The sequence below is a fragment of the Bos mutus genome, chromosome 23 (genome assembly GCF_027580195.1).
Source record: "Bos mutus isolate GX-2022 chromosome 23, NWIPB_WYAK_1.1, whole genome shotgun sequence".
NCBI classification, from domain to species: domain Eukaryota; kingdom Metazoa; phylum Chordata; class Mammalia; order Artiodactyla; family Bovidae; genus Bos; species Bos mutus.
In genome coordinates this window covers 28,987,575-29,006,129 of record NC_091639.1, presented here as the reverse complement: position 1 = coordinate 29,006,129, position 18,555 = coordinate 28,987,575, and the positions used below count along the sequence as shown (strand labels likewise).

The 18,555-nt window shown below is 39.7% G+C and overlaps 1 protein-coding gene across 1 annotated transcript in view; it reads right to left on the bottom strand.

The window, feature by feature from the left end:
• Window positions 1-1,048: 1,048 nt before the first annotated feature.
• Window positions 1,049-18,555, bottom strand: part of PTCHD4 (patched domain containing 4) — a 197,180-nt gene continuing 179,673 nt past the window's right edge. Inside the window, exon 3 of the mRNA XM_070360923.1 lies at window positions 1,049-3,125. Within this exon, the coding sequence (XP_070217024.1) occupies window positions 1,492-3,125 (1,634 nt within the window). The 3' untranslated portion in view covers window positions 1,049-1,491. The remainder of the gene's footprint in view (window positions 3,126-18,555) is intronic.

Here is an 18,555-nt window from a genome sequence, read left to right as displayed (position 1 = left end):
GAGCAGTTGTAAATTTTAACGCAATGAAAACATTTACCTCAGTACTTTTTTTGAGAGAGAATTCAGCAGCAGTTACAGTTACTATGTCACTCATGGAGAGCAACAATCACCCTAGGAGGCAGGCCAACCGACAAGCACTTTTCAGGTCACAAAAAAAATGATATCGCAAGAAGCTACATAACAATACTGCAGTAGTTATAGAGACCACTACTGTGGTGACCGTGGCCTGGGTTAATGTTCCAAATATTAATGCAAGGAACACACTAGACTTTATAGGATTAGAATATTTTTTTTTTTTAACACTAAGAACCAGTTGAGGGGACATGATGAGTGGCGATGGTTCATTTACTCTATTTCATTCTGCAACAACTTTCCGAGTTACGTTCACTTTCTCCTATGTTCATTACCTGTATTCCAAGGCAGTATATTTTCACCATCTAAAATGAGAATACTGTAACCATGGAATACCTCGACTTTCTCTCTCTCTCTCACACACACACTTGTGCACCCTTATACACATTTGTATGGACAATACATGCTCATTTGCAGTGGGTGAGCTCCCTAAAAGCAGCTAAATCAGCCTTCCCAAATACAGAGAACCATTTTAAGCCAATAAAAAGCCATAGTAACTATTTAGCATTAACATGAGATTTGAAACCTTGCCCCCACGGCAATGAATTCGAATGCCTTTTGTGTTTTTTTCCGTCCAAAGCAAGAATCTCAAAGATTGACAACATGGTGTATGAATCTAATGGGCCCATATCTGTTTATTTTGCCTAGAGCACAGTTGAAAAATGCTCTTGCTGCTGCACCACTTGAGTTGATGTAGAGTGGCCATTAACATATCTAGATTTGGCTAAGGCTGATTGGACTCTCTAAAGAAAGCCCAGCCCACCTGCAAATGGGCACCTCCCTCCACACAGACATCGATGTACACTAAAGACAAATCTATGTATATGTATATATGGCATATATACATATGTATGTACACATAAAATGAGTCAGGAAGTCCTTTGGTTTAGACAGGATTAGACGTGTACTTCCCAAATGCATAGGTTTCCTTTGACCAACCTATTCAAAAAACAAATATGAAAAGTGCCACGGCAATTTTGACGTTTCTGAAGTCTTCTCTGCTATTTGGAGGCCCCCATCTTCCCTACTCCATCTCTCCTAAGCATTTTATTTTTAAAAGTAGCTGTTCCTTTGGCCTTCTAACACTCTGTCGATTTGTCCGTTCCTTGGAAGAGCTCTTAAGATCACATTCAGAAACTTGTCTTTAGAGGAGAACAAGGTTTCAAAGAGCTTTTTACCCTTCTTTGAGTCCCTCTTGCCCCCCGGAAGTGGACACCTTGACGTGTTATAAATAATTCACTCTTCATCTGACTTGCCTTGTTACCCCTGGCCAGCCCAAGCAGCTGAGGTCTGAGCTTTATCGGCCCTGCATCATTGTGCAATACTGGAAAAGAAAAATAATCCATTAGTCTACACCCTTCAGACGGTAGTGACGTGATCAGGGTTCTCTTGAATTTCTATGCATTCAATTTCCTCTCTCTCCTTTCGTTTGGCACGTTTCTTTTTCTTGTGGTGCTTTTTAGAAGGGGGGAAAAAGGTTAGGAACACAGGTAAGATAACAAAACAGTGCAGAAGTGTGCAACTCCCGGTGAGCAGCAAGCATTTGAACAGTGTGAAGGTCAGGTTCGAAGGCACAAATAGGAGGGGGACCAACCCAATAAGAAAAGAAGTAACATTTTGCAAAATGGCTGTCCCATGCTCTTGAAGGGAGCTTTTTATACATTGTGTTCGGGTGTGCTCAGTCGCTAGTACAAACGTGTAAAGCAGTGGTGCACAGTGGTCAATGGCAAAATTGAAAGTGTAGATAAGGCACAAGATAGAAATGCAATCCATGTCGACGTTCCATAGTGTCATTAAGCCCAGAACGCCCAGCTCAATTGAGGTGACGCTAAGAATTAGCCAGAAGTTTCCCAGAGGGTGGATCACTAGGAAAAAAGTCAGGATTAACACCAGGAGGACACCAAAGCCTGCAATCAGAACAGGCACGGTGACAGATAAGCTGTAATGGTCCATGAACACGAAGGAGGGGTTGAACACGATGAACCGGATGCTCTTTGACAAGGACAGAGGCCTCAACTTGTCCAGCACTTCTATGACTTCCTTCTGCTTGTCTCTGCTTGTCCGGGCCACCAGATACAAGCGAGAAGCAATGATGTTGCTTTCATCTCCTGCCTTGGAGAAGATGATATCGTTTCGAAAATGCTGGAATTCTGGCTTTTTTAAAAACGAACTTTGTAGGACACTAATAAAATCACTCTTGTTATTGGCACTGATGTTGCTCACTTTCAGGAACTGGTAATACTGCTCCACCCAGGACACTGCAGTGAACCCACTACAGAGTCTCCGAAGGTCCTCCTGGACACTGTTGTTCCAGTACTCGAGGGGCTCGTAGACGTAGAATCCTATCACAGGGCTGTAGTTGCTGAAATATTTCTGCTGAACCATGGCATAAGAAATGCTTGGGGAATCACTGGCTAGTAGATTGATGATGTTGGCTCCATCACTGATCTGCAAGCACCCCATGAAGGAGAAGGAGGCGTAGATGAGATAGAGGATGACCACAAATGGCTTCACATAGATATTGGTAATCCATTCATTGTAATGTTCACGGAGGAAGTGCTGAATAAAGTGGTGCTGGTAAGGGTTCGTCTCGTGATGGGATGTCTGTTGATGTCCATCACTCATCACTGTCTGGAACCACACAGGCTTGCGGTCCAGGTATTCTGCAGAAGGGATCTTACAGCAAAAGATGCTGTGGTAGCGGTTTTGCTCTAGTTGGCCAGCAAAGACCAGACAGGAGCCAAAGAAGGAGAAAATGTAGAAGTAGTTCAACAGGATGGAGACGCACATGTTCTGACAGAAGACCTTCACAGCCTCTATATTGGTGAACGGGCTGGCACCCATGCCAAAAGTGATAAAGTACAGGGAGCTGGTCATGGTATAGGTCACCATCACGTCCGAATAAGCATCTGCTACCCTGTCTTTGAAGGGCAAATTCTCTTTGGTTCTCCGCCATCCAGATAGAAGCTCAAATACTCCTTTCGTTCCATGACCTAATTTAAAGAGAGAAGGAAAAGAACAATTGTTTTCATTGCTTCCTATGGTTCAAGTGGATTCTTTATAGCTTATCTATGCTAACCAGTATGTCACACTCTAATCTTCAAAGTGCTGTGATTCTCCTATCAAGGTCTCAAATTTCAGTTACATACCAGGATGTATTTGATTCATGTTTCTATTTTAGTCAAGTCCAAACTAATCGGTATTCTGGGAAAAAAGAATCATTTACTGTCTCTCCTATTAATTTGACAAATTATAAATGCAGTGTGACACTATTTCATGATTCCCCCCCACCCCCACACACATATTGTCTCTCTAAATGGACCATAAGTCATCAAGGGCAGGGGCTGTTATTCACCCATCTTTAAATGCTGCTTAACATAAATTCAGTGCTTGATCAACTGATGTATTGACTGATAGTCCCCAAGCTCCATCTCAAACTGACTTATATGCTGATTTGAGAAATTTTAAGGGGATTTTAAACACTTGAAAATGGCTTTAAATTGATTTTACAATGTTAATAATCTGCTTGATAGCCAAATGGCTTAGAAACCAATTCCTATAGATTTGATTAATTAACATTGGATGTGAGTCAGAAAAAATCTGCCAGGTCACACAAAATACAGAATAAGTCCTTCTCGGGGAGAGATCATAGCAAGCAGTTCCTCAGAGAGCTTTTATTCACAAAGAGTGGGTGATGACTGAATGTTTGACTGTTCCATTAAAGTGGATGGAGAATGCTTCTTTTTAACCAGTTTCTGTACACATTTTGATAAGGGTAAACAGATAAAAGGTTTATTTAAGAACTATTCCTTGAGCACCTATTATGTGCCAGATACAGTTAGATACTGAGCTTTTTTTTTTTTTTTTTTTTTTAGGAGCTTGACAATTCTTAAGATACTACCCCTTGCTTCTTTACTAAAATAACAGAGAGAAAGCAGCTGGGAAATAAAAGTATGATACCATATTTTCAATTAACCCTTTTTTCCACTTCTCTGGATTAGCTCTGTCAGTTATCACCCAGGAATAACAACTGGAAACTTTCTGACTGACTGGAAATCTTCATGGGTCACTCTTGCTCTTGTAGGATTATCAACCCTACAAACAAACATTCTCTATGAATGGATACAAGCTGTGCTTGGGCTGTTCTCCAAGAAATTCATTAGAGAGAAATGTAGTTTAAAGGCACAAAATGACCTAGTTTAAGCAATCCTAGAAAATAGACTTGTGTGGCACCTGGATATTGGAGCTATGTGTTACCCAATTCACTTAGCAGTGTTTTAACAAACCTATTGTAATGCTTAGGGTTTTAGCATAATCACTGATTTTGTGTTGTTGAAAAGAGTTGCTAATTGGTCTCTATAATGCTTCTACTTCTTTTTTAGTTTTATTTGGAGCTGCAATGCACACAATTAAAAACTATATTTCTCAGCCTGCCTTTCAGCTAGGGGTGGTTCACATGATGCACTTCTGGGCAATGCAATGCAATTGGAAGTCATCTAAGGATGCTTATTAGAAAATCAGAAGGGACTTTGTTCTAAATGGCATCATGAAGCCATCAGGAAGAACCAAGGCCTACTTTCCTCTTGAATTCTCTTTAAAGAAAACAAAATCTCTGTTTGGTTAAGCCACTGTAATTGAGGCTATTATATGCAGCTAAATATTTTCCCAGCCAACAAAACTTTATAGGTAAGTTCACATTTACCAAAACCTCTTTTATGGGTATCTAAGAATTTTAATTTATAGTTAATTTGACTACAGTATGTATAGGTTTAACGGTATAAATGCTAATTTTTTATTTAAAAGACACATTGGTTCATTCTTCTTGGGAATTCTTTTTTTTATTAATTATCAACTGTTATTGCATTGGAGTTCTTTTTGTCCACAGTATAAAACCTATTTCTTCTCCAATGTTATTTCTTTTGGGTCTCCAGTCAGGAAAGATATGTTCATCCTAATGATTAGAAAGGGTTTTAAAGAGTACATTTAAGTATAAGGCAAGGTTTTTTTTTTTTTGAGTCAATGATCTATTTTTTCTTGAAACTAATTACTAGCTCTACATCTATGTGTACTGAATTAAGTTTAACAATTCTGAACAATATTAATTATTCATTTCTGTCTTCTGTAAGACTCCTTGACCAAATGGAATACTTGTTCTCTAATTCTCTTGACAAAAGCATAATATTAGGATATTAATTAAAGTAATTAAAATCATTCTTAAATTAGAGGACTTCTCTTCTGAAATGAGGACTCTTGCTATCTTTGTAGTCACAGTGGGGAAAATGCTACCTGAGGCTATGGCTAAATCTGGCTTGTCTCTGCTTTTGGCCACTTTTATGGAATATTAGGTACATTATATAGGCCAGGTTGCTGCTTTATATAGTAGAAAGGTCTGTACGTGTGGGAAGATGAAGCTAACTCCTTTCAGGTCAAATAATCACTCTGTGATGAAGACTGAAAACACAACTTTGGGGATGGCATGTTTATCCCATTCACAGGTTTAGATATTTTACAAGGTTTTCATTTTTTCATAATTTTTATTGGAGTACAGTGGCTTTACAATGTTGTGTTGTTGTTGTTTAGTCACTAAGTCATGTCTGACTCTTTTGTGACCTCAACCTGCCAGACTCCTCTGTCCATGGGGTTTCCCAGGCAAGAATACTGGAGTGGGTTGCTATTTCCTTCTCCAGGGGATCTTCCCAACCCAGGGACTGAACCCAGGTCTCTTGCACTGCAGGCAGACTCTTTACCATTTGAGTCATCAGTTTTTACTATAAGCAAAATGAATCAGCCATACGTATGCATATATTTCCTCACTTGTGGACTTTCCTCCCACTCAAGTCACCACAGTGCATTAAGGAAAGTTCCCTGCACTACACAGTACGTTCTCATTAGTTGTCTATTTTATACATAGTATTGATAGAGTATATATGTTAATCCCCAGCTCCCAATTCCTCCCACCCCCTGCTTTCCCCCTTGTTAACCATATATTTGTTCTATGTTTGTGTCCCTATTTCTGCTTTGCAAATAAGATCATCTATACCACTTTTATAGATCCCACATATATGCATTAATATATGATATTTGTTTTTCTCTTTATTACTTCACTCTGTAGAGTATTCCTAATAATGCTCATTTGATTTTCACCATAATTAAATAGGTTTCACCATAATTAAATTCGAACTGCAGTTCAAATCTACTACCCACTCAGCCAGGTAGTTCTCTGACTCCTTATCAACCTGCCTATGATCAGTCTTTCCAAGTTTTGTTCATGTTATTTTCTCTGCCTTTCAGTTCCTTCCCCTGATTGTTGCTTATGTTGAAATTCTACCCATCAGTCTGTTAATCCAATTCTCTTCTTTGTCTTATAGCCATTTCTGACAATTCCAGACATACTGACTTTTTTTCTGTTTCTTAAACTCCTGTTGCACTAATTTGCTACTCATTTTGGCACGCAAACGTGTGTTGTTTTGCTCTGGAACAAAATTATTTTCTCAGGACATGTTCTATCTTTTTGGTTGGATTGCAAATTCCTCAAGGTCAGGGAATGCTTTTTATATTACTTTTATACTCTGCAGAACATCCAATGAAGTGATAGATGCTCAGTAAGCTCCTACTGAATTCAGTTCAGTTCAGTTTGGTCGCTCAGTCGTGTCCGACTCTTTGTGATCCCATGAATCGCATCACGCCAGGCCTCCCTGTCCATCACTAACTCCCGGAGTTCACTCAAACTCATCCATAGAGTCAGTGATGCCATCCAGCCATCTCATCCTCTGTCATCCCCTTTTTCTCCTGCCCCCAGTCCCTCCCAGCATCAGAGTCTTTTCTAATGAGTCAACTCTTCGCATGAGGTGGCCAAAGTACTGGAGTTTCAGCTTTAGCATCATTCAAAAATCAACCTTCATTCTTGATTCTAGATGGGTCTAGAGAAATACTTCTTAATTATTAATTCAAAAATTGACAATGCATCTTTGTACCTATATTAATTGTGTTCAAAAGAACTATACACTTTAAATTCAACTCAATTCCAGACCATCTGAGGTGACGATGCATGAAATATACACGTGTGACTTGCCCCACTCAACAACGATGCGAACTAATTCCATTATATTGCTCCCTGGTACCCCAGTCCTAACAGTTCTTTGCTTTTGTCTCATTCCCACCAAAATCCTTAATCCTCAGCTAAGGCCTCAGTTTGTTTTATGAACAACAGTGTTCCTGTTCTTCAGTGGTGAAAGCAGCTAATACGCAAGTGGCTAACTTGCATAATATGAAAAGAAGGCTTGCACTCTTGTTAAGTAGAGATGTATGCCGTGTACTGTGAAAATACAGCTGATTCTCTCTGGGAGATCAGGGAAAGCTCCTAAAGGTGTTAGTAGGCAGAGGATTATGCCAGTGGTGCTCTAGACTGATGGAATAACATGAATAAAGGCACAACACTTGTAAATTAAAGGAAGGTAGTTGTGTTTTTAACATTTATAATTGATTTTTTTTCTCTTGGCAGAGACAATCTATTGCCCAAATTGCACACTTTATTTAATGTTTCAAAAGAAGACTGCCAAACTTTGATCATAATTTCTTCCCACTATATTATAATAATATACATTTGCAAACTATATTAGAATAAAATAACAAGTATCTGTCTCACCTGGGTCATTATTAGATAGCTCACATTTATTTTGATAAAGTTTCATGAAAGAAAAGAGAGAGAACTCTTAGGAGTAGAAATGATTTGGACAGAATTGGAACTGAGAGAACGATGCAAGGATGGAAATGAATACAAACAAAATATTTGCATGTGTATGTGTGTGTTGAATATTCCAACATTCTTCAGGGATGTTGTTGGGGAGTCCTCTTTCTAAATGAAGGAAAATGGAAGGATTGTGCAATAACCAGGAAAACTTAGCTGGATGCTTGCTAACATATCATATTTAACAATAATTTAATAAATTCTACTACTCACAGTTGAGAAATGAGAAAATGAAGAGTATGTAGATTCTTATCCTTAGTCATGGCAAAAAGGGGTCAGCCAGAGGAAATATTTTAACAGATTAAAATATTAAAATATTTAAAATATTAAAATATTAAAAATAGATTTTAAAATTCTATTCTGTTCAGGATGGGGAGCACATGTATACCTGTGATGGATTCATTTTGATATTTGGCAAAACTAATACAATTATGTAAAGTTTAAAAATAAAATAAAATTAAAAAAAAATAGATTTTTGCCACCAAACACAACTCATTTCAGTCCTAGGTGAGGTGAACAATATTCAGGACTGTTTATAATCCCATCTGAACCCCAAGCAATCACTCTATAACAAATAAATATGACTTCTAAAGTGAGCTAAATCTCTGAAAACTGATTCCAACCCACATTTTACAGGATTTCTCTAAACTCTGGCACTTCCAGTGTAAACTTTTACCCTACAGCCTGACAGTGCTACAGGGGATTCTCTGGTTCATGGCTAGACTGCAAGTGACTTCTTTTAAAGTAACGATTTTCTTCTGTAAATCTAATACAAATTTTACAGTTGCCATTTGAATCCCAAACCCAATCTTTCCAAAATCAAGAATTCCAAAGAAAACAGTTTTAACAAGGATAAAATCCAATCAGAACTATTGTAACTGACCCAATTACTGGGGTTTTCTTTGATATATTTATGGCTCTAATATACTTCTTGGTGGACTTCTGATTCTTCTTAATTCTGTTCTGAAGATGAACTGGTGGCTCTAACCCTTTCATTTGAACATGGTAAGCCCTCAGCAGGTCATGAGAGTTTGACATCTCCTATTGCAACAACATTAAAAAAAAAAAAAGAGGTTAAAATAATACTCCTCACGACTCACTCCAGAGAAAGCTTTCTACATTTTCCTGAGCAGTTATTTCTGCTTTGGCTAACTATGTGTTCAGCAGTTGTGTTTGTGGAAATCACCACTGAGCTCTGGTGGGAAAAGTATTTTGATTAAAAAAAATTAATTAATTTATTTTAATTGGAGGGTAATTACTTTACAATGTTGTGGTTTTTGCCATACATTGAAATGAATTAGCCACGGGTGCACATGTGTCCCCCCCATGCTGAACCCCACTCCCACTCCCTCTCCACCCCATCCCTCTGGGTTGTCCCAGAGCACCGTCTTTGAGCTCCCTGCTTCATTTTGATTTTTTATTGGGCTTCTAAGCTATGCGAGCCTTCTAAGCTATGTGACATTTGACTTGGAATGCCAGCTTCCAGTGGAGGAGGGAATGGCAACCCACCCCAGTATTCTGGTCTGGAGAATCGCACGGACAGAGGAGCCTGGGGGGCTACAGTTCATAGGGTTGCAAAGAGTCAGATGCAACTGAATTGACTTAGCACACATGCACGCCAACTTCTGAATGCAACCTGGTTCCTATTCTCTTTCCCACCAGAGCTGAGTTGGCTTTTGAGGGCAACTCTGAGTTTATCTTTTCATATTTCCTTGCTGTAGGAACTCAGCGCTGCCAAGAGCTGAACTCCACTGCAGAGCCAGCACGTACATGGTGGCTTGCTTTCTTAGTCTCTCCCTCACGCTGGTATTCCCATTCTGGGAGAAAAAAACTCCCAGGAAGCTTTTCATTTTCTTCCCAATGCATTCTATGTCTTCATGTTTTACGAAAGGAGTATATTTTTGAGAAAGGGAAAAGCAGTCCTGGTAGCCGGATGCTGTCAAGTAGGTCTTGTTGTTGCCTGGAACTGGTCTGGCCCTCACAGCTAGATTTAGTGTTGTCCAGTTGCCCACAGATGGTCTGGCAAAAAAAAAAAACCACATCAGACAGGACCACTTTGTGATCGGGGATAGACTGAAACAAAATAAGACCACTCTGTAATCATGATTGAGCACAGACAAAAGGCAAACATTGTCCAAAACAAAACAGACCAAACATCCTTTCATCGAGACTGGTAGGACTGATCGCTGCTTTTTCTTTTTTTAACATTTGTATTTATTTATTTTTGGCTGCACTGGGTCTTTGCTGCTGCACATGGGCTTTCTCTAGCTGCGGCCAGTAGGGGCTACTCTCTAGTTGCAGTGCGCAGGCTTCTCCCTTGCAGTGGCTGCTCTTGTTGCTGAGCACGGGCTCCAGGTGCATGGACTCCGTAGTTGCAACGAGAGGGCTCAGTTGCCTCTCAGCATCTGGAATTCTTTCAGATCAAGGAGGGGACCTGTGTCCCCTGTATTGGCAGGTGGATTCTTAACCACTGGACCACCAGGAAAGTCCTGATTTCTGCCTCCTTATCATTCACACTTAAATCTTAGTCTGGTCTTCTTGCCTTCTGGGATAAGAATTGTTAAAGACAATGGATGACAGATTTACCCCCTCTTCCTGACAGTAATTAACCATGCTGCCTTCAACCCTCTTCCAAATCACCTAACACTTTCAGAAATCATAGACGTCCATTCTGAAATCTTCTTCCCAAAATGCTTCATAGTCCCCAATGGTGTGTGTTCTTCCTGATTGCAGAGAGGCAATAAACCCAAATTTGTTCAATTATCTTAGTATTCCAGATGGTCTTTGGCTGGAGGACATTGATATTTTATACTAAATAAGTAGTTTTGGAAAATGAGTAAATTAAAATTTTTATTACTGTTGACTTTATAAATTGAATTCTTTGAGTGTAGGAGTTAGAAGTGTAAGAGTTGGAACAGGAGCACTGGATGAGAGTTAATCCCTGGAGGATCTGAATTTTCAAACCATGTCACTAGTAAAAGGGATGGTTTTCTGGTGGCAGTAATATTTTAGTTGTATTCGCACTAAAAAGAGAAAGCCAGTTGGGCATGTGGGTAGTGGAAAGATGCTCAGAAAGGAAGATAAAATGGATGTTCAAACAGGAGAAGGAAGGAGGAGTCATGAGGAACAAAAAATCATTGCTTTAAGCAGAGAAGAGCAATGAATGAGAGAATGACTGGCGGGACTAAAAACCTTACAATTGTCAAGAGTGATCCCTGGATGGGGAAGATCCCCTGGAGGAAGGCATGGCAACCCACTCTAGTATTCTCGCCTGGAGAATCCCACAATCAGAACAGCCTGCAGGGCTACCATCCATAGGGTCACAAAGAGTTGGATATGACTGAAATGATTGAGCAAACACACACAAACTAAACATAAGCATGTACTTAAAAAATAAAGACCTAGAGTAGGAGATTACATAAGAGAAAAAAAAATAGAACTTGAAGGAAAGAAAATAAAGATACTCTAAGTATTTACTGAGCTAAAGACATTCAAAGAACAAAAATTAGTTAGAAAAATTAGTTCATTCATTTGAAGGACATTGCCTGAGTGCCTCCCATTAGGAAGACATGGTAAAATGTCATCACTTTGAAGTTTAATCACTCCCATTTTTCCCATTTGAAAACCATATCATATCCGTATGCCTGAATTTAATGGTTCATTATTACAAGCTTGGGGGATCTTCTATCCTACAAAGAGGAGAAGTGATGATGACTTAGGATTTCTATAACACCAAGAGCTGGAGAATGCTTTTAAAATGTCTGCTTCAATCATTAAGAAACACATTTGAAATGGAAGGACTCTTACTTAGCAAATTTGAATTATGCACAATTGTGGTTTCTTATGAATATCACTCAAAAGAAAATCTTCAAAGTTGTAGCACAAATCCTTGATAAAAGCATAATGCTTCAAAGGGAGAGTTTTCTAGCAGCATCCTTCAAGGTTTTGCTGCATTTCTTACCAATGAAGATAAATTTAACTTCCCATGAATGAGAATTCTCTCTGAACAGAATGGCCTGAAATCAGTGGAAACTCAATTAAAAGAGAAGCTCAGGAATTGGATCATCTGATTATTTGAACTGTCATTAAATTAATCAACCAGAACTTCCTTTTTGATTCCATTTTTATTGGTTGGTTAACTTTATTGGAAATCTTTCTAAAATGCATTAGACTTGTATTCCTCTTCTGCAACCAGTTCTTAAAACAAGGGAAAAGGCATTATATGTAGCAATTAAAAGGACATACTCTGGAGCAATATATTTTGCTTCTAGTTTTGGCTCCATCACTTTGTGATGTGTGGTTTGGGGTGAATTAGTTTAACTTCTGTGTATTTCACTTTCCTAGATTGGAAAATAGGGATTAAAAAGGTACCTATTCTAATGGATTAACATGAAGATTAAATGAGGTAAGAGTTGTAATATGCTTAGAGCAGGCTTGGAACCCAGGAAGCACTCAATAAATGTTAGTTTTTATTATTTACTGAATAAGATACTTGAGGCTCATCATCTTCATGCATCGATAAAATGAGGTAATTTGGCATATTGGTTGAAAAACGGAGTTTTGTGGGTGTAAGCTTAATGTATGTTCAGTCGCTCAACTGTGTCCAACTCTTTGCAAGCCCATGGACTGTAGGCCACCCGGCTCCTCTGTCCACGGGATTTTCCTGGCAAGAATATTGGAGTGGGTTTCCATGCCCTCCTCCAGGGGGATCTTCTTAACCCAGGGATCAAATCCACATCTCTCATGTCTCCTGCATTGGCAGATAAAGTAATTATCACTGAGCCACCTGGAAATCCCAAGCTTCCTCACTGCCATCTATGAGATGTGTGACCTTGGCAAATAATGAACTCCATCATTTGGCTAGATTGCCAATCTGTAAAATGGAAAAAACAAGCAATATTTTCTTCAAAGAATTGCTGTGTTAAAGGAGACCCAGACACATGAATCCTTTTATACAAATACCTGGTACATAATTAGTGTGCTCAGACAGACAGCCAGTATTGAACAATATTACAAAGTTGCAGAAATGTGGGAGTTTGCACTGAATGTACACCAGGCCTAGAGAAAAGCTTAAAAGTTTTCTTCTGTGATGACTATTTTCAAATTGCCTTCCCTGTCCTTAGAAGTTCTTTATGGAAAAGTGCTGATTAATAGAGGGTTTTTTTTTAACTGGATTTAACTAATTGTGGCATTCCTTACACGAATGCTCTTATTCAGGCTAAGCTGATAGAATCACTCTCATTCTGCAGGCAAGAAGCTGAAAGGGAGATTTCCAGCCACGAATCTGATTCATTCTGCAGCTCACAGAACAAACCAGACTCACTTCCAGAAAGTGCACCGCAGGGTTTCAGGGAAGCCAGCTCAATTCTACCAGCCCCAGCAGGGGGCCGAGCAAGGAGACCATTTCCTAAAGGGTCCTCTCTAAGTGAGAACTGGTGTCATTTGAATATATCCCTGATGAGTACAGGCTTTCTTTGCAGTTGAAAAGGCTCTCTTCTCACTGTATTTCCCTGTAATCTGTCCCCTTTCAGTGATCTACAGCTGAATTTAGCTCTATCACAGCGTAAATTAACCAATAGGAGTCACTGCAGAAAAAGTTAGATGTTAATTCCCGAAGGCAGGGCTAGAGGATAATGGTTGGGCGGATAGAAGGCTAGAAGGGGGGCGCTGAGTACAGCTCTTGTGTTCACGCCCCAGTTCACACCCCAGCTGCATCACTTCCTACCCCCACACCTTCAGCAGCAACCTCTCTGTGTCAATTTCCTCATGTGCAGATTGGAAAAGACCCTGATGCTGGGAAAGATTGAAGGCAAAAGAAGAGGGCAGTAGAAGATGAGATGGTTAGAGAGCATCACAGACTCAAGGGACATGAATCAGCAAACTCCCAGGGCCGTGCTGCAGTCTATGGGGTTGCAAAGAGCTGGACATGACTTAGTGACTGAAGAACAACAGCCTGACAGTGTGTTGCTCAGAATAATAAACAAGATCATCCACATCAGGTGTTTACCTGAGTCCTCGGCACATATTAAAAACTCAGTAAATAAAAAATCTTAGAGGAAAACATAGACAGAACCTCTGACATAAATCACAGCAAGATCCTCTAATACTTGCCTCCTACAAGTAATGGAAATAAAAATGAGAATAAACAAATGGGACCTAATTAAATTTAAAAGCTTTTGCATAGCAAAAGAAACCATAATTGAGATGAAAGGACAACTCTCAGAACGGGAGAAATTAATTGCAAATAAAGCCACTGACAAAGTATTAATCTCCAAAATATACAAACAGCTCATGCAGTTCAATATCAAAAAACCAAACAACTCAATCAAAAAATGGACAGAAAACCTAAACAGACATCCAAAGAAGGCATACAGATGGCCAATGAACACATGACAAAATGCTCAACATAGCTTATTATTAGAGAAATGCAATGAGGTATCACTTCACACTGGTGAGAATGGCCATCATCAAAAAACTCCACAGACAATAAATTCTGGAGAGGGTGTGGAGAAAATAAGACCCTCTTGAACTGTTGGTGGGAATGAAAATGATACAGCCACTGTGGAGAACAGTGCAGAGATTTCTTTAAAAACTAGGAATTAAACTACCATAGGACCCAGCAATCCCACTACTGGGCATATACCTTGAGAAAACCACAATACTAAAAGACACATGTACTGCAATGTTCACTGCAGCACTATTTACAATAGCCAGGACATGGAAACAACCTAGATGTCCCTTGAGAGACAAATGGACAAAGAAGTTGTAAACATATACAATGGAATATTACTCAGCCGTAGAAAAGGATGACTTGAGTCAGTTCTAGTGAGGTGGGTGAATCTAGAGTCTGTTATACAGAGTGAAGTAAGTCAAAAAGAGAAAGGCAAATATCTTATATTAATGCATATATATGGGATCTAGGAAAATAGTACTGACGAACCTGTTTGCAGAATAGCAATAGAGAGACACACATAGAGAACAGACTTTGGACAAAGTGGGGGAAGGAGAGGGTGGACAAATTGAGAGAGTAGCATTGAAACGTAGACATTACCATATGGAAAATAGATAGTCAGTGGGAATTTGCTATATAACGCAGGGAGCTCAATTTGGTGCTGTGTGACAACCTAGAGGGGTGGGGGGGAGGTTCAAGAGGGAAGGGGCGTATGTATATCAATGGCTGATTCATGTCGATGTATGGCAGAAATGAACACAACATTGTGTTGATTATCCTCCAATTAAACAATAAATGAAGCAGTGAAAAAATAAAAATAAAAACTCAGTAAATAGTAGCCATCACCTTTTATTTATGGTTGAACATTCATTTGGGGTCTTAGCTAAACGCTCACAGCCCACTGCTGTATTTCATTCTTGAAGTCATCAAGAGAGACGACAGTTGATCAGGATAATACACCAGGCCACCAAACATAGCTTCAAGGAGTGAAAGCTGTACGAAACTCTTATTACTGTCATGGGATAAATCTTATTCCTTTCTGTCTTGAGAATCCTCGGGGACTTTATCCTGACCATTTCTATTAGGCAAAGAGTAACCCAGAAACAGTGAAAAGAAAGAGTCAAATGAAAACCTTTTCAGATAGCTCTGACTCTGAAACAACTAACTGGACCTTGGAAGGATGAGCTTGCTCATTTGACCAATCTGAAAGTTCGAATCCTTAGAGACATAAGAAAACCCAGGAGTATTTCTGCAATTACAAGAACAACAAAAACCCAAAGCAGGTTCACATTACTCTTTTCAGAACATTTTTCACTTCTAATTAACTGAGAACAATTTAGGACCCAGAAATGTTAAGTAAAGAGCTGATGAAAATAATGTCAGTAACTTCTAAAATGTATTATCTCTTTGACATTTTCTGAGATTTCTCAAGGGGTAGACTACATTAACTGGTATGGGAATCTTTAATAAAATAGAGGTCTCTCAAGGAAACCCATCAACTAATCAGCAGATACTAATTAAGCTCCTACAGTATGCAAATCATGGTTGAACTTAAGGGGTTAGTCTTCCATGAAAATGGAAATATGCCTGGGAAGATCCACTATGTAAGCATGGTTCGTCATTCCTTTTGATGAATTCAGTTCAGTTCAGTTAGTTCAGTCGCTCAGTCATGTCCGACTCTTTGTGACCCCATGAATCACAGCACGCCAGGTCTCCCCGTCCATCACCAACTCCCGGAGTTCACTCAAACTCATGTCCATCGAGTCGGTGATGCCATCCAGCCATCTCATCCTCTGTCGTCCCCTTCTCCTCCTGCCCCCAATCCCTCCCAGCATCAGAGGCTTTTCCAATGAGTCAACTCTTCCCATGAGGTGGCCAAAGTACTGGAGTTTCAGCTTTAGCATCATTCCTTCCAAAGAACACCCAGGACTGATCTCCTTTAGAATGGACTGGTTGGATCTCCTTGCAGTCCAAGGGACTCTCTAGAGTCTTCTCCAACACCACAGTTCAAAAGCATCAATTCTTTGGCGCTCAGCTTTCTTCACAGTCCAACTCTCATATCCATGTATGACCACTGGAAAAACCATAGCCTTGACTAGACAGACCTTTGTTGGCAAAGTAATGTCTCTTCTTTTGAATATGCTATCTAGGTTGGTCATAACTTTCCTTCCAAGGAGTAAGAGTCTTTTAATTTCATGGCTGCAATCACCATCTGCAGTGATTTTGGAGCCCCCCAAAATAAAGTCTGACACTGTTCCACTGTTTCCCCATCTATTTGCCATGAAATGATGGGACCAGATGACATGATCTTAGTTTTCTGAATGTTGAGCTTCAAACCAACTTTTTCAACTTTCATCAAGAGGGTTTTTAGTTCCTCTTCACTTTGTGCCATAAGGGTGGTGTCATCTGCATATCTGAGGTTATTGATATTTCTCCTGGCAATCTTGATTCCAGCTTGTGTTCTTCCAGCCCAGAGTTTCTCATGATGTACTCTGCATAGAAGTTAAATAAGTAGGGTGACAATATACAGCCTTGACATACTCCTTTTCCTATTTGGAACCAGTCTGTTGTTCCATGCCCAGTTCTAACTGTTGCTTCCTGACCTGCATATAGGTTTCTGGTATTCCCATCTCTTTCAGAATTTTGATGAATAACTCATTCATATCCTTTCCTAAAATAGACCTGCATTGATAATGTGCGTGTTCCTGCAAAGGAAGAACCCACAGAGGAGGAGACGTACACAAAAGGAGTCCTGAGACACATCATGCGTGTGAGTCTCGTGAACAGATCCTTTTCCCTTTTCATTAAATGATTAGGAAGCGGAGACTCAGAAGAAGCGGAGGCATGCTGAGTTTACAGGGTTATTCTGGTACTCAGAATCAGAACTCAGATCTTCAGTGTGTATGCGCTTAGTTGTGTCTGAATTTTGAGACCCCAAGGATAGTAGCCCACCAGGCTCCTCCATTCACGGGATTCTCTAGGCAAGAATACTGGAGTGGGTTGCCATTCCCTTCTCCAGGGACTCTTCCCCAACCCAAGGATCAAACCCATATCTCCTGCATTGCAGGTAGATTCTTCACTGTCTGAGCCACCAGGGAAGCCCATCTCACCCTAAAGAGAGTAGACCATGATCTTGAGGGCAGTATCTGTACCGTACTTTGATTTTTATATGTCCCTTTCCTAAAGCAGTACTTGGTACTTAGTAAATATTTATTGTAAAATTGATGAATGAATGTGTGCCTTTGAGCTTCCAAGATTTCCCGTGTTCTAGTACATTGGAAAGGGAATACTTACCCCTATTTCTCTTTTCCGTGAAGAGGAGACTTCAATTCCACTTTCATTTAGATAGTGCTGGAGGGGACACTCCCATTGTTTCCTTTTTCTCTTTGACTACACTCTTTCTTCTAAGCACTAGCAATAGCTGATCTGATGGTGAGACCCTGATAACACTTGTAACAATTTATCACTGGATTGGCCGCTATTCCTCTAAAACAATAAACAAGCTGAACCCCATTTCTTTTTCCTGAACTACTTGTATAACAGATGAAGATGAAGGGTCAGAGCTTGCCCTCAGCTTTCTCATCCAGATAAGGCACAGCTCCTGGCACTGCCCTTCTAAAGGAAGGCAGGTTATTCATCTCTTAACCTTTGTCTCTTTTCTGACAGCAACTGGATTTGTGAGGCAAACCACAGTCTCCCATGCAGTTGACTGTTAAGGAAATCTTAGGGAGGGGTGCCTTGAAGACATAATTCTCCTACAGGTAGGCGGGGAAAATATCAATATCAATAGATTCAAGATTTATTAAGTAAGGATCACTGCATTGACTCTGGCCCCATATAAGGTCACCATTCCAGCTTTACCAGGGGCTTTAGAAAATAGTGCGTCTCCATTTATAAGGATGAAAAGTTGACTCTCCTTTAGCTCCTTGGGTGTACAGTCTCCACTGCATAGAACCCAGAGAGAAGGACAGTTGATTGGATGAGATGACTGATTTCCACACTCTGTCTATGAGATGATCAGTGAAAGAGCATAGAGCCTGGTGCTGCATATACAGAAGGCACATCATAGACATATCATATCAAAGCTGCAGTTTGCTACTCATTATTATCGAATCCTTCCAAAACAGCATTTTGATTTTTTAAAACATTTTTTTTATGTGTACCATTTAAAGAGTCTTTGTTGAATTTGTTACAATATTGCTTCTGCTTTATGTTTTGGTTTTTT